Raw genomic sequence first — 16492 nt, 5'->3', positions numbered from 1 at the left:
TAGCTACTTCGTGCCTATAGCTTGGGCGCCTCACAGTTGCTGGGTCGGGGTGGAGGCTGCAGTCAGGAGCTCCACCGGCCAGCGGTCGTTAACTCTGAGAGGCACTTCCTTCCCAAACCCGGCCCTGCGAAGCCTGTGTTTCTTCCATCTGCGACATGGAGGTCAGAGTGGGCCTGACCGCAGGGTCGCTGGGGATTCCACGGAAGCTGTCCCCACCCGCAGGACCAGGAGGTACATACCAAGTCTCCCATCACAGAAAGAAGAGAGGCCACAGCCAAGTTTAGTCATGGTTTATTTCTGATGCAGCTGAATCTAGGGAAGGGCGGGCTGGGCTGAGTTGGGGAACGTGTCGGCGATGAGGCTAGAACTCCACCTTGCAGGCCGGGAAGGCGTCATCCTGCATGGACACCATGCTGTTGCTGCCCAACACCGTGATACCCAGCGCCTGGTGCCGGGCGTGCGTCTCTGCATACCACGTATGCATGGCCACCGAGTCGAAGGTGGGGATCAGGGTCACCTGCAGGTGGGGGGGTGTGGAGAGGGTGGACCACCAGTAAGGGGGGTGCCCCTTGTCCTTCTGGCCTGAGTTCCAAGTCGCCTTCCTTTCCTGGCATTTGAGACCCCTCCAGGCTTCTCCCTGATCTTCTGTGCTCGACCTTGAGGTCTGCAATGGGTGGTCAGCCTGTCTATGAGGTCTCTGCTCCTCCCAACCAGCACCCAAAGAGCCTTCTGAGCACACAGGAGATGGAGCTCCTCCTCTGCAAGGCCTTCCTTGGCCTAAGACCCCCTCTACTCACTTGGATCTCCCCCTGCTCCTTGAACACACCAACCTCTTTCCTACCTCTGGGCCTTTGCCTGGGTCATGCACCCTACAGGGACGCTCCTTTGAAACCAGCCTAGCAGCTGTGAGAGGGCAGGGGCCGTGGTGTGAGGAGGTCCTCCCTCTGCCCACACGTGCCTCGCCCTGCAGGGCTTGGTTTCAGTCTCTCAGCTTCATGCAGCCATGGGGGAGGGTTCTCAGCCGCACAGACACCACCCAGCCCACCTATTCCATCCGACTAATTCTCACAGCGGAACAATGGTTAAGTGACAAGGTCTCTGGGGAAGGGACAGAACGAGGCTTCACAAGGCCCTGCGTCCTCCCCCAGGCTTTCAGCATAGCCGATGAGGACGGTGACACGACAGAATCAGAGTCCAAAGAGACCCCTAAGGGCTGAGATGGGGGACACAGCTCAGTCTCTGAGGGTTGAGGGTGGTATTCCCCACCTGTGCTAACTACACTGACCACCAGAGCCCTGGGGTGACACGCACCTGCAGGTCTCGGTCCCAATGCTGCTTGCTGGCCAGCAGTGCATCCAGGACGGCTCGCATGCCCTCCTCCTTGCGCTGGTCCTGGCCACTGATGACGTAGCAAAGCGCGCGCACGCGCTGGAAGAACTCCTCATCCACCAGGTGGGCGCTGCTCCCACTGGGCAGGTAGGCCAGGTCCAGGTAGACCGGGGACTTGGGTGGGGTGGCCGACGCCCCGGGCCGGCTGCTGGCTGACCCTGCGGGCAGGGGCATGGGGAGGAAGGGATGAGCTCCTGGGGTTGGGGAGGGGCCAAGGCTCCGAGTTTGACCTGCACCACTCAGAGCAGCTCCCTCCTCAGCAGGAGGCCCGATCTCCGAGTTTTCTGGGGAGCCCTGTTGCACTCATGACTCCAGTGAATCTTATTTTAAGAAATGCAGTCTCGCTATGCTGCCCAGACTCATCTCAAACTCCTGGGCTCAAGTGATCCTCCTGCCTCAGCCTTCCAAGTAACTGGGACTACAGGTGCATGTCACCACGCCTTGACTCCAGTGACTCTTCACTCACTCTACAAACACCACTGGCCACCCCTCTGTGCCAAGAGCCTGACTCATCTCCAGCAGTCTCTGGACATAGACATCCCCAGGGTCAGGGGGCAAGTGGGTGGCAATCAGGGAATGCTTCCTGGAAGAGGGTTTTAAGAGTTTGAGTCCTGAAAGCAGCCAGTGACTGGGCCACTCAGCTGCTTCTGCAGCATCTGTCTGGCTCACTTGCTCAAGGAGTATTTAACAGAACCTCCTGGGCACCAGGTCCTGAAACAGGGCTGTGACCCAGACTGACAGAATCCCCACCCCAAGGGTGATGGGGAGCCAGGGTAGGTGGACAGAGCCTTGAGAGGCAGGTCCAAGATCAGTGCAGGTGCTGGATGGGGATGAGACAGCTTGGGGGGCCTTGCCCAAACCCTGACCGTAGGGCCAAAGGGAACAAGGCCACCAGCCCTGGGCAAGTAAATGATCAACGGAATCAAAGGATACGGCTGGGTCTCGGGCACAAGAAGCCTGCCAGACCCTGCATCTTACAATCACAGCTACTGCCCAGCTCAGGGGGGAAGAATACTACCCCGTCTGTACACCAACGAAATGGACACACTCCTAGAAACGCAAAAACTACCAAGACACAATCACAAAAAAATAGAAAATCAGCATATACCTGTAGCTAGCAAAGAGAATCAATCAGTAACTTACAACCTCCCAGCAAAGAAAAGCCCTGGGGAAGCCACATCAGCCTCTCTCAAACTTTTCCAAGGAACTAAAGAGGAAGGAACACGTCCTAACTCATTTCGTAAGACCAGAACTGTCTTGATACCAAAGCCAGGCACACATATTTAATTCTACAAGAAAATGCCAGTTCAATAGCCTTTATGAACAACAGCCTTTATGAACAATAATGTAAAAAATCAGTCCTGGTGCCATGGCTCATGCCTGTAATCCCAGCACTTTGAGAGGCTTGAGGCGGGCGGATCACTTGAGGTCAGGAGTTCCAGACCAGCCTGGCCAACATGGTGAAACCCTGTCTCTTACTAAAACTACAAAAATTCGCTGGGCGTGGTGGCAGGCGCCTGTAATCCCAGCTACTTAGGAGGCAGAGGCAGGAGAATTGCTTGAACCCGGGAGGTGGAGGTTGCAGTGAGCTGAGATTGCGCCACTGCACCCAGCCTGGGCGACAGAGCGAGACTCCATCTCAAAAAATAATAATAAATGAATTCAGCAAAGAAGCAAGATACAAAGTCCACAGACAAAATGCAGTTGAATTTCTTTTTTTTTTTTTTTGTGAGACGGAGTCTCACTCTGTCACCCAGGCTGGAGTGCAGTGGTGTGATCTCAGCTCACTGCAAGCTCCGCCGCCTGGGTTCACACCATTCTCCTGCCTCAGCCTCCCGAGTAGCTGGGACTACAGGCGCCCGCCACCACGCCCAGCTAATTTTTTGTATTTTTAGTAGAGGTGGGGTTTCACTGTGTTAGCCAGGATGGTCTCAATCTCCTGACCTCGTGAAATGCCTGCCTTGGCCTCCCAAAGTGCTGGGATTACTGGCGTGAACCACCGTGCCCGGCCATGCAGTTGAATTTCTATACGTGAACAACGAACAATGTGAAAATGAAATTAAACAATCATGAAACAGAAGAATCAAGATAGAAAACTCACACTTCCTGATTTCAAAACTTACTACAAAGTTACAGTAGTCAAAACAGTGTGATGCTGACATAAAGACAGACATATAGACCAATGGAATAGAATAGAGAGGCCCGGAAATAAGTCATCACATGTGTGGTCAAATGATCTTCAACAAGGGTTCCAAACATTCAATGGGGAAAGGACAGTCTTTTCAACAAATGGTGCTGGGAAAGCCGGGCCTCCACAAACAAGAGAATGACGCTGGATCTTTTCACCATATACAAAAATTACCTCCAAATGGACCTCAATGTGAAAAGGAAAACCGTAAAACTCCTGGAAGAAAACATGGGGTAGAAGCTTCTCAATATTGGATTTGACCAGGCACGGTGGCTTAGGCCTATACTCCTATTACTTTGGGAGGCCGAGGCAGGCAGATCACTTGAGTTCAGGAGTTTGAAACCAGCCTGGCCAACATGGTGAAACCCTATCTCTACTAAAAATACAAAACAATTAGCCGGGTGTGGTGGTGGGTGCCTGTAATCCCAGCTACTCAGGAAGGCTGAGGCAGGAGAATCGCTTGAACCCAGGAGGCGGAGGTTGCAGTAAGCCGAGATGGCACCCCCACACTCCAGCCTGGGCAACAGAGGGAGACTCATCTAAAAAAAAAAAAAAAAAAAAACAGAAAAGAAAAATAAATGGGATGTGGTAATCATTTATTGGGTCTGACATCAAAAGTGCAGGCAGCAAAAGAAAATAATAAGACAAAACGAACTTCGTGAGAATTTAAAACTTTTGTGCATCAAAGGGCACTAGCAAAATAAAAAGACAACTCACAGAATGGGAGGAAATATTTGCAAACCATATATCTGCTACAGGATTAATGTCCAGAATGATTTAAAAAACTCCTAAAACTCAGCAATGGAAAACAACTCAATTTAAAAATGGGCAAAGGGGGCTAGGCGTGGTGGCTCACGCCTGTAATCCCAACACTTTGGGAAGCCAAGGCAAGAGGATCGCTTGAGGCTGGGAGTCCAAGATCAGTCTGGGCAATTTTTAATGTTTTGTAAAGACGGAGTCTCACTCCGTCTTTACAAAACATTACAAAATTAGCCAGGCACCACAGCATGCACCTGTGTAGTCCCAGCTACTTGAGAGGCTGAGCTGGCAGGATCACTTGAGTCCAGGAAGTTGAGGCTATAATGAGCTGTGTTTGCACTACACTGCAGCATGGGTGACAGACCGAGACCCTGTCTCTAAAAAGCAAAATAAAATTTAAAAATGAGCAAAGGAATTGAATAGACATTTCTCCAAAGAAAACAGACAAATGGCCAATAGGCATATGAAAAGATGCTCAACATCACTAGTCATTAGGGACACGGAAATCAAAAACCACAATGAGATCCCACCTGACACCCATTAGACTGACTAGTGTCAAGCAGCTGCTATGGAAAAGTCTGGCAGTTCATCCAAAATTAAACATTGAGGTGGGCGTGGTGGCTTATGCCTATAATCCCAAAACTTTGGGAGGCTGAGGCCAAAAGATCACTTGAGCTTAGGAGTTCAAGACCAGCCAAGACAACATAGTGAGACCCCAGTGCTACGGAAAAATATAAAAATTAGCTGGGCGTAGGCTGGGTGCAGTGGCTCACGCCTGTAATCCCAGTACTTTGGGAGGCCGAGACGGAAAGATCATGAGGTCAGGAGTTGAGATCAGCCTGGCCAGCATGGTGTAACCTCGTCTCTACTAAAAATACAAAAATTAGCCGGGTATAGTGGCGCATGCCTGTAATCCCAGCTACTTGGGAGGCTGAGGGAGGAGAATCGCTTGACCCCGGGAGGTGGAGGTTGCAGTGAGCTGAGATTGCACCACTGCCTGGCAAGAGTGAGACTTCGTCTCAAAAAAAAAAAAAAAAAAATTAGCTGGGCGTTATTGTGTGTGTCTGTCGTCCCCGCTGTTCAGGAGGTTGAGGTGGGAGGGTTGCTCGAACCGGGTAGGCGGAGGCTGCAGTGAGCCATGTTTGTGCCACTGCACTCCGGCCTGGATCACAGAGTGAGACTCTCAGAAAAAAAAAAAGGAAAAAACAGCACAGCAGGCCAGAGACCCTCTCCTCCGCAAGGCCTGCTTAAAATGTGAGCCTTTGGCTGGTGTCTGGGAACCTGGATCTTAGGAAGAGGGTTCCCACCATTCCCTGTCTGAGAGGGGCTCCCTGTGCCTGGACTGGACCACACACCTGATTTCTCCTTTTCGGGGAGTCTAGAGTGTGTGTGCCAGGCAAAGGATGCCTATGTAATGGCCCAATAGCAACCTGGGCATGCTGTCTCCAATGAGCTTCCATGAGGGACACGTTGTTACAACTTGCTACTGGAGAAATGCAGCCTGTGGTGTGCAGCCCTACTGGGAGAGGATTCTGGAAACTTCTTCCTTTGGACTTCACCCTATGTGCCTTTTCTCTTTACTGATTTTGCTCTGCTATGAGTGCAACCATAGGCCGCGTCCTCCTAACCAATCAGTTACATAAAATACGCTATTTAAATTTTCAAATGGGCCGGGTACGGCGGCTCATGCCTGCGATCCCACCACTTTGCGAAGCCGAGGCGGGCGGATCACGAGGTCAGGAGATCAAGCCCATCCTGGCTAACACGGTGAAATCCCATCTGTAGTAAAAATACAAAAAACTAGCCGGGCGTGGTGGCAGGTGACTGTAGACTAAGCTACTTGGGAGGCTGAGGCAGGAGAATGGTGTGAACCCGGGAGGCGGAGCTTGCAGTGAGCCGAGATCATGCCACTGCACTCCAGCCTGGCCAACAGAGCGAGACTCCATCTCAAAAAAAAACAAATTTTTTTTTCAAATGTTTCATTTTACTTATTGTTATTGTGGCTTCTAGAAACCCACAATTGGCATACATGCTCACCTGTCCAGGCACCTCAGAATGGCAAGTGCTTCAACACTGAGGTCAGTTTTCATTTCACAGGAGAAACTGAGCCCCAGAGAGGGTGGGCATGGCTGAGGTCACACAATTACGAACAAGAGGACTTGGCTGGGCGCAGTGGCTCACGCCTGTAATCCCAGCACTTTGGGAGGCCAAGGTGGACAGATCACCTGAGGTCCGGAGTTTGAGACCAGCCTGGCCAACATGGTGAAACCAAGACTCTACTAAAAATACAAAACTTAGCCAGGCGTGGTGGCTCGCAGCTGTAATCCCACCTACTCGGGAGGCTGAGGCAGGAGAATCATTTGAACCCAGGAGGCAGAGGTTGCAGTGAGCCAAGATCATGCCATTGCACTCCAGCCTGGGCAACAAGAGCGAAACTCTGTCTCAAAAAAAAAAAAAAAACAGGAAGACTGGCAGGGCACCGTGGCTCATGCCAGTAATCCCACACTTTGGGAGGCTGAGGTGGGCACATAGCTTGAGGCCAGGAGTTTGAAATCAGCCTGGGCAACATAGTAAGACCCTATCTCTACCAAAAATTTTAAAATTAGGCAGGCGTGGTGGCCGTGCCAGTAGTCTCAGCTACTGGAGAGGCTGAAGTGGGAGGGTGGCTTGAGCCCCAGAGTTCGAGGCTCCAATAAGCTGTGATTTCGCCACTGCACTCCAGCCCAGGAGACAGAGTGAGACCATCTTTTTCAAAAAAATGGAAAAAGTAAAAACAGGAGGATGAGCTATGCTCTCTCCAGCCTAAGCAGCTGCCAACCCAGCCCAGGGCCCCAGTTCCAGCACTCACCCGACGGGCCTCGAGTGGCAGTCTTGGGGGTTGAGGACTTTCTGGACAGGGGTGCCCGGCCCCCCTTCTCACTGGGCTCACTCCGGGCACTGAGTGGTCGGCTGGCACGGTCCCCACCAGCAAGTCCCTTGGTTTTGGCAGCAGCCAGTGGAGTGGCTTTGGGGGCGGCAGCGCGTGAGTTGGGGCGAGCCAGGGGCTTCCGGGTGCGGCTGTTCTCCGTCTGCCGCGCTGTCTTGGGGGGCAGCATCTCGGGGTCCACCATGCAGATGCTGGATGGGTCAGGCAGTGGCGGGGGAACCTTGAGGGGGTCAGGCAAAGGGTCGTGGCGAGGGACTCCGAAGCCCTCTGTGTCGTCGTCTGAGTCTGCGGCACCGGGGGCCAGGGGCACGGGGTCCGAGTCAGACAGGGTGGGCAGGGACTCGCTGACCGATGTAGGGGGCGTCTCCTCGGCCCCCAGCCCACCTGCCCGCTCCTGTGACCGGGCACTGCTGTCATTCGAGCTGCCGGGGGACGCAGGCGCCGGTACCATGGGCACCGCCTTGCGATGTTCAAACTCACAGGGTGACACCAGGCACAGGTCCACATCGTGTGGGGAGGCCGAGCGCCGTGCCCGGGGGCCACGCAGTGGGAGGCTCAGCCCAGCCTCACTGGTGGGAGCAGATGGCGGCAGTACCTGCTCAAAGGATACGGACAGGGACTCGTCCACCTCGGTCGAGTGCGGGGAGCCCACCTCCGCGGGCAGTGACGGCGTGGTCACCGTGGGTGTGGTCACTGTGGGTGAGGCATCGGGCCCGGCCTCCCCGCCCCGCAGTGGGCTCAGTGACAGCCGCCCGCTACCCTCCGCGGGGCTCCGGCGGGACTCAGGGGAGGGCGTGCGTGGCCTTGGGAAAGAGTTGGCGGCCAAAGGCAGCTCCAGCGCCTTCTCCTCCCCGGCTGGGATTGGCCCCAGCTCCAGGCTGGGCGTGGCCACCAGCTGGGAGGCCGGGGAGCCGCAGGCCGCAATGGGGGAGCTGGCTTCTCCACATCGGAGGCTGGGCGGGCTGCGGGGTCCATTTGCCACCTGCGAGAAGCCAGACTGGGATGTGCTGGGCGCTGTGCTGGGTGCTTTGCGGGTCTTGGGTGCCGCCGGGGCACCTGTCTTCTTGAGGTTGGGCACAGAAGAGGCCGCCCGGCGCACCTCCCGCGGCTGGGTCCGGGAAACACTCGGTTTAGGGTCTTTCTTCAACTCTCGGGGGGTCCTGGCTTCTTTCTCAGCCTTGCGCGGTGCCTCAGCCCGTGCTGGCTCCTTGCGGGTCACCCCAGGGCGCTCCTGGCCAGGTCTGGGGTGGGTGGCCAACAGGCCCTCTCTCTTCGAGCTGTCCCGGGAGCCCACGCTCTCTTTACTCTCAGCTCGCCGTGGCCCCTCCAGGTCCTGGGGCGTCACCACGGGCTCTCGCAGGAACCTCAAGTGCTGCAGGCGGACCAGGCCGTCCAGGAGGGAGGCGGGCGGGGTGCAGCCGGGGAACAGCACGCGCACCACCTTCTCGCCAGGGCCCGCGGGGTGCCACACCAGCAGGGCGCACACAGAGGCCAGCGTGCGCTCGGCGCCGGCGGAGGGCGGGTGCAGCACGTACATGTCCAGCCGGCCCACGCCCATCTTCTCAAAGAGCACGGTGGGCTTGGCTGGCACGGGGCCGCGGCTGAGTGGCAGGGGCGTGATGCCCAGCTGCGCCAGGAGGCTCAGTGCCAGCTCCGCCTCATCCTCGCCGCGCGCCAGCCGCGACGCGGCCTCGCAGGCGTTGAAGAACACGACCCCCAGGTTGGGGGAAATGAGCCTGCGCAGCCTGTCGTCCCATGAGCCCCCACCAGCAGCCACCTCGGAGCGCTCCGCCAGTTTGCGCCGCAGCAGGCTGTTGAGGCCCGGGAGGCTATCGGCGCCAGGGTGGGTCACCAGTACGGCATCCACGCGGTCCAGGTGCCGCACCAGCTTCCAGAAACTGGACTTGGGGTTTGAGCCACCGTTGACCAGCACGGTGAAGCCATTGACGGCGAAGAAGGCGGCGTCCCCGAGGCCTCCGGGGAAGATGTAGCAGCAGGGCCGGCCCAGCCTGAGGAAGCCCCCGGAGGTCGGGGGCTCCAGCAGCTCGAAGGGGGACGGCGGCTCCAGAGACTCAGCCACGTACTCCAAGAACTCGCACAGGCCCTCGGAGTTGGGCAGCTGCGCCGGGGGATTCAGCCGCAGCTGGAGCCGGAGCGCCCCCTGTAGCCCGGACACAGCAGGTGCCAGCTGGGCCCAGTCACCAAAGGTGGGGCAGGTGATGGTGAGTATGGGCGGCTGCGCAGGTGGGGGCGTGGTGGCCAGGATGTCCCGGATCTGTATGGAGGGGGAGTGGTAAGGGACCACCTAAAGCTAGTGGTAAGGAACCACCTAGAGGGGGAATGGTAAGGGACCACCTAGGCAACACCCAGCCCACTGGGAAAACTGGGTGAGGATACCCTCAGCCTTCCCCCACCCCGACGCCTGTTCCTCAGGACCCTCCCGCCAAAACCCAACCCTCTCCAGCGCCAGGAGGCTCTCTGGTCTGGCCTCACCTCCCGCCTCTCCCTCCCCGCCCCAGGGCCTTTACACTCACCGCTCTCTCCTCCCAGGGCACAGCTTCTTCCAAGGAGACCCTCCACGGCCCACCTCTGTCTACTGAACCTTTTCTCACCACTTTTAAGTGCCCCACTCCAATGTGAAAATGTGGTTTGCTAGAGACTTTTGCCCATGTGTCCTGCCCAGACTGCGGGCACCAGAAAGGACCCATTTGGCTCCATCCCACATCAGGACTTTGGGACATCAGCTGCTCTACAGACCCAGCTCACACCACACCCTTTCCGGGCAATGGGACTGACCCTGGACAGCCAGGAGGCACATGTCACCACTGCCATCCTACAGAGGAGGGGGAGACCAGGTCATGGAAAACAGCAGGTCGCTGGGGCCACACAGCCCAATGCAGACAAGCCAGGATTCAGAGCTGGAAAAGTGGGGGATGGCAAAGGGGTGGCTTACCTCTCTGTCCTTCAGGACCTGGAGGAAGTGGTGAGGCGAAAAGCCCCCTGTCTGTAGCAGCAGCTCCCCTGTCTCCTCCAGGCAGGGCCCAGCCAACACCAGTAGTTTGTGAGAGGCAGGGTCCAACAGAAGGTTCCGGAGCTGAGGGAGGGGTGAGCACTAAAGGCCCCGTTCTATGCAGTGACGTATCCAGCAGTCCTCTTTGGGGTGGCCTCGAGTTGATACATAACCACCCCTCTCCTGCCCTCACCCCACAGCCAGTCCAGCGCTCAACTAGCTATGAGGGCAGTCTCCAGTTCTCCTGCTGGGCCCTGGAGCAACCCTAGCAAACTCCTATTCATCTTACAAAGCCCAACTCTGATGTCCCTTTCTTCTGAAGGCACTACTGCCCTTTCTGGGCTCTCTCTAGTCCACCTCTCCCTCCAGCCCAGCCCTGATGCCACAGGGCTGGGGGTGTCTGTGTCTCGCTCTTTCTCCTAAAGACTGAGAGCTCCTCAAGGGAATAAAAGGGAAAAGTTTTGATCCCAGGAATCAACCTGTAAGAAAGTCTGTAGTGGAATGCCCCAGGGCTCCGTCTGGTTCATCTTCCTGATGTATAATTGGTGGAGTACAGACGGCCACAAGCCGGTTAGTATTAGTGAGTCAATTCAGACAACTCCTGGGGCCTAGCCGGAGGGAACCCACGGGACGCAAACCTCAGTCTGCTCTGGCCTTCCCAGCTCCAGACCCATGCTGTCCTGGGCCCTAGGCTGGGAGTGCTTACTCCCTCCCTCCCAAACCCAGGCTTTTCTGCTCCCACCCCAGAGGAGGGAAGAAGCAGAGGCTGGAGCCACGGGGAAGGCTTCGTGGGCGAGGAAGTGTGGTGCCGGGTGTCTTGAGAGGATCTGGGGGCAGCATGAAGACAAGGACACGAGACAGGAAGACAGAGACGGCATGGGTCCCAGCAGCCCACCCCCTCCAGGATGTCAGCCATTCCCTACCTCATCACACAGGGACTTGTCTGATGGGTTCAGGAGGACCAGGGTCTCCAGGCTGTCTCCACGGTGGTGCAGGCTCCGCTGGCCTGTGGGGGAATCAGGCCATCCTGGAGTCAAATCCTGCCTCCCCGTGTGACCCTCAGGGAACACGAACCTCTCTGGGAACCCACCCAGGGAACATATGGAGATTAACAGGCGCATGACAGAGAACCAGGCAAGAAAGAGAAACTCAACCACCCCGGCTGGCCTAAGAGAGGCAGTAACCAGAGGGCCCTATGGTGCGCAGGGCCTGGTTTGCAGCTGTCACCTCTGTGGGTGATGCCACCGTTACACTCCTTTTTTTTTTTTTTGAGACGGAGTCTCGCTCTGTGCAGTGGAAGCTGGAGTGCAGTGGTACAATCTCAGCTCACTGCAAGCTCCGCTCCTCCTTCCAGGTTCATGCCATTCTCCTGCCTCAGCCTCCCGAGTAGCTGGGACTACAGGTGCCCGCCACCACATCCAGCTAATTTTTTGTATTTTCAGTAGAGACGGGGTTTCACCATGTTAGCCAGGATGGTCTCGATCTCTTGACCCCGTGATCCGCCCGCCTCAGCCTCCCAAAGTCCCAAAGTGCTGGGATTATAGGCGTAAGCCACTGCGCCCAGCCCTTTTTTTTGTTTTGTTTTTTTTTTGGAGGCAGAGTTTTGCTCTTGTTGCCCAGGCCGGAGTGCAATGGCGCAACCTCAGCTCACTGAAACCTCCGCCTCCTGGGTTCAAGCAATTCTCCTGCCTCAGCCACCCAAGTAGCTGGGATTACAGGCACACGCCACCACGCCCCACTCATTTTTTGAATTCTTAGTAGAAACAGGGTTTTACCATGTGGGTCAGGCTGGTCTCAAACTCCTGACCTCAGGTGATCCGCCTGCCTCATCCTCCCACAGTGCTGGGATTACAAGATTGATCCACTGCACCCGCCCAGCCACATTTATTTTTTAGACAGAGCCAGAGCTCGAGGAGGGCCAGTGAGGGCAAACTTGGACCAGGGTATATCTGGAGCAAAGGCCCTGAGGCAGGACTCAGCTAAGGGTGGGGCAGCATAAGGGCCTGGGCTGAAGTGGGGCTGTTTCTGGGATCCTGACCCTGCTCTGTCCTCCAGGGCCTATATGTGTTTTAAACATCCGTACTGTGAGAGAAGGCTGGCAAGGAACCAGAGCCAGGGGAGGGCCAGTGAGGGCCAACTCGGACCAGGGTACATCACGAGCCAAGGCCCTGAGGCAGGACTGAACTGTAAACAAGGCTGAGTCTGGAGAGGCAAAGACCCTCTGGTATTGCCAGCCCTTATCACATTTAGCTTACTTTCTTTCCTTCTTTTCCTTTTTTCTCTCTCTTTCTCTCTCTCTCACCCCTATCACATTGAGCTTTCTCTCTTTCCTTTCTCTTTCTCTCCCTCCCTCTCTCTCCCCATCCCTCCCTCTCTCTCTCATTTTTTTTTTTAGATGGAGTCTCCCTCTATTGCCCAGGCTGAAGTGTAGCGGCACGACCTCGGCTCACTGCAACCTCCGCCTCCTGAGTTCAAGCAATTCTCCAGCCTCAGCCTCCCAAGTAGCTGGGGTTATAGGTGCTTGCCACCACACCTGGCTAATTTTTGTATTTTTAGTAGAGACGGAGTTTCACTATACTGGTCAGGCTGGTCTCAAACTCCTGACCTCAGGTGATACACCCACCCCAGCCTTCCAAAGTTCTGGGATTACAGGCGTGAGCCACCATGCCAGGTCTAACTTTATTTTTTGAGACAGGGTCTCGCTCTGTTGCCCAGACTGAAGTGCAGTGGCACAAATCTTAGCTCACAGGAGCCTCTGCCTCCTGGGTTCAAGCAATCCTCCCTCCTCGGGCTCCTGAGTAGCTGGGACTACAGGCGTGTACCACCAGGCCCAGCTGGTTTTTGTATTTTCAGTAGAGACAGGGTTTCACCATGTTGCCCTGGCTGGTTTTAAACTCCTGACCTCAAACAGTCCTCCCACCTTGACCTCCCAAAGTGTTGGGATTACAGGCGAGAGCCACCCCACCCAGCCTTAGCACGCTTTTTGCCACACACGGATATTGCCCCATTCAGGTGGGGAAATCAAGGCATAGAGAGGGGAAGCAGCCACAAAGGTCGCACACAGCAGACAGGATTTCCAGCTCCACTTTCTGCCCCATGAAGTGTCAGGAAGCCACAAGGACCCACTGGGACAATGAGACGACGGACACTTCCTTCCTCTCCAGCAGCCGCTGGGAGGTGACTCAAGAGACCATCAAGAGCAGGGGGCGGCTGCAGGCAACACCCAAGCCCTGCCTGCCCGTCTGCTGCCCTGCTCACCCTGGGTCACCCCAGAAGCGAGCCTCCTGCTGAGTTGGGCTCTCCTTGATCTCACTCCTTTTCAGTTCCCTACCTACTGTATACCCAGCCCTGTGGCTGTGAACCAAGTTCAGTCCCTGCCTGCAAGGGGCCCACACTCCATCTTCCAGGGCCTCCTCAGTGCTCCCTCCACCTTCTAGATGTGTTTTTTTTTGGGGGGGGGGGGGATAGAGTCCCTCCCACTCTGTCACTCAGGCCGGAGTGCAGTGGCACAATCTCAGCCCACTGTAACCTCTGCCTCCTGGGTTCAAGTGATCCTCCCACCTCAGCCTCCCAAGTAGCTGGGATTACAGGCGCCTGCCACCACGCCCAGTTAATTTTTGTATTTTTAGTAGAGACAGGGTTCCTCAATGTTGGCCAGGTTAGTCTTGAACTAACCTCAAGTGATCCACCCGCCGTGGCCTCCCAAAGTGCTGGGATCAGAAGCGTGAGCCACCGTGCCCAGTCCATTCTAGATGTTCCGTCCACTGCTGGGTCTTGGCTGGGGCGCTTCCCTCCCACTGGACATACCAGTCATAGCATTTATCATTAAAAAACCCCCTCCTCAGAGACCTCCCTGCCTCTTCCCCCTTCAGTACCAGTTTCCTCATCTGTCAATCGGGGACAAAAATACCAGTTCTTGCACTGTGGGTTGCTGAGGACTGAAGGGGTTATCACTGGGTCAGGGCTTACATTTGAAAAGTCTCAGCTGTATTATTACTGTTGTTATTTACAGTTGCACCCCACCCCCCATGCCTGGCACACGGCTGGCACTTGCCCAATGAACAAGAGGTAGGCAGCAGCCAGGGGGACCCCAGCCTCACCTTTCACAATGCTGGAGAAGGTGGCAGAGTGTCGGGACACAAAGACCTTGAGCTGTTCATCGAGGTTGCAGCTGCCAGGATCGACATCCCAAGACCGGATGCCTGGTGAGAAAGAGGGATCAAGGCGGGAGTTCAGCCGGGCCTCCTAGCTCCCAGAATATTTCAATAATGAGCATCTCGTGGGTGGGGAGCGCCCCAGCTTCCTCCCTTCACTCACAGCTTGGAGACTCAGAAGTACCCAACACCTTCAGGTCTCACTGCAGCTGAGCCAGGGGACCCAGAGCACACCTCATCATTTTACAGGCAAGATTCATCAGCAACAAAGCCTCCACCTCCTCCATCTCCACCTCCTCGCTGCTCCTATGCCCTGTCAGACCCATTTCCACTCACCGCCCTTGCAACAGCTGTTCCCCTTGCCTGGAAGCCCATCCCCCTGCCGCCCCCACCTGTTCCTACTGGCCGAGGGCCCTTCCCCCTCAGCACCTTCGGGTGCTAAGACTGACTGTCCTCGCAGTCCCTTGCAGCCTTCTGATGCCTCCTGACACCATGTGAGCTGGAAGCTTCTTCCATCTCCTCACTGGCTTTGGGTCCATCCCCCCACCAGACCTGTGCTGGCAGGGCTGAACCTGTCTATCATCCCGGCCATATCCTTGTGCCCACTGCCCAAAGGCCTGGCGCATAACAGGTGCTCACTAAACACTCCTCAATCACATGAACCGAGGTGCGTGTTCCTGTCCCATTTTACACGCAATGAAACGCCCAGGTCCAGATGCTCCGAGGGATGGGGGATGAACACCCATCTCCACCCACGGGCGCATCACGCCCGCCAGTCCCACTGTGCCAGTCTCACTGTGCCAAGTGGCTGCAGGTGAACCTGGCAGGTGCACCTATGACTCACCTCCCTAGGTGCCAAATCCCCAGGGCAGGCCGCACCCGCCCACACCCCAATTATCAGCTCCTTGTGCTGCAACAGAAAGCGGGCCCCGGGGCTCCTGGCCCAGCCTCCCCCATATCTGCTTCTCCCTCCGGGAGATCTCTAAGCTGCTAAGACCTGGAGATCCAAAGCGACCCCAAGCCCTACCCCCGGGCGGGCCAATTAGGCGGGAAGCGGAGCCGTGGTCCAACTGCACGGGTCCCCAAGCCCAGGCCCGTGTCCCCTCCCCGATCTTCACCCGGAGTTAGGGCGGGGCAGCCCTGCCCCAGCCCAGGCCCCGATGCCACTTTCTCCGCGGGCACCCACAGGAACCCGCCTTTGCTCGCGTCGTGCGCCTAACGGTGAAGGGGACCCAACCCCGGGCCCGCGACCCCCGCCCCGGAGCCCGGGCCCCGCCGCAGCCGCCCCACCCCCCCGGCCCCGGGCCCAGACGCGCGAACGCGCCCGCCTCCCGGGCTCCCGCACACCCCCGGGCCAGCCCGACCTCGTTCGAGCTCCTCCAGGACGTAGGTGAGGAGCCCCGGGCTGCCGAACTCGCTGCCCACCACGAGGAGCAGCGAGCTCGGGGCCGCTGCAACCCCAGACGCAGTCACCGCCGCCATCTTCGGGCCGCCCCGGCGTTCTCAGCGCCCGCCCCGCAGGCCCCGCCTCTTAAAGGGGCTGCACCGGAAGGGCTGAAGACCCCGTCCCGGAACCACCCCCTCCCCGCCCCTTTTTGTCGACCACCTACAGGCCTTTTGAGGTCGTGGAGAGCAGGGGATGCAGGCGCTAAAGGGGTTGGCGGACTCCTGAGTGTCCTCTTGGGAGCCGCCTCTCCCAAGTGACCATTCATTCATTCACTTTTTTTTTTTTTATTGACCAAGCTTTGATCGCGTGCCTGGTGCACGTAGGTCACAATTCCTGCCCCCCAGGAACTCACATCACATGACGGTAGGCCGGATCAGAACCCGGTGCCTATGGATGGTCCCAGCTCTCTAGGTCAGGGCTTGAACGGGGAAAAGAGCTCTATCTTGTAGGTAAGGCTTTAAGGGATGTGTAGGAGTTTGCCTTGTGTGGGTGGTGGGGCAAGAGAACCTGAGGCAGAAGTTTACAGCACGTGCAAAGTTTTAGAGGTAAGAAAGTACATGTGTGTTTGGGACACAACTGGAGCACTCTGGGCCTGCCTGGAACAGGGCAACAGTTATTC

At 56.7% G+C, this 16492-nt stretch overlaps 1 protein-coding gene across 1 annotated transcript; it reads right to left on the bottom strand.

The window, feature by feature from the left end:
- Positions 1 to 273: 273 nt before the first annotated feature.
- On the bottom strand, positions 274 to 16060 carry MAP1S (microtubule associated protein 1S). Its single transcript, XM_010361437.2, has 7 exons — positions 15791 to 16060; positions 14373 to 14474; positions 11196 to 11278; positions 10216 to 10356; positions 7185 to 9537; positions 1312 to 1547; positions 274 to 517 (listed from the first exon to the last, which is right to left on the bottom strand). The coding sequence occupies exons 1-7, from the start codon at positions 15906 to 15908 to the stop codon at positions 362 to 364; spliced, it is 3189 nt and encodes a 1062-aa protein (XP_010359739.1). The 5' UTR covers positions 15909 to 16060; the 3' UTR covers positions 274 to 361.
- Between the last annotated feature and the right edge of the window lie 432 nt (positions 16061 to 16492).

This window comes from Rhinopithecus roxellana, chromosome 8 (assembly GCF_007565055.1).
Source record: "Rhinopithecus roxellana isolate Shanxi Qingling chromosome 8, ASM756505v1, whole genome shotgun sequence".
NCBI lineage: Eukaryota > Metazoa > Chordata > Mammalia > Primates > Cercopithecidae > Rhinopithecus > Rhinopithecus roxellana.
Note: the sequence above shows the minus strand (reverse complement) of the source record. Positions and strands in the feature narration are given on the sequence as shown.

Coding starts and splice junctions, on each gene's coding strand:
- MAP1S (XM_010361437.2), bottom strand. CDS start 15,908: ATGGCGGCGGTGACTGCGTCTGGGGTTGCAGCGGCCCCGAGCTCGCTG. Junction 11,279..14,372: donor CTTCTCCAGCATTGTGAAAG/GTGAGGCTGGGG, acceptor ATTCCCCCACAG/GCCAGCGGAGCCTGCACCAC. Junction 1,548..7,184: donor TGCCACTCGAGGCCCGTCGG/GTGAGTGCTGGA, acceptor CCCTGCCCGCAG/GGTCAGCCAGCAGCCGGCCC.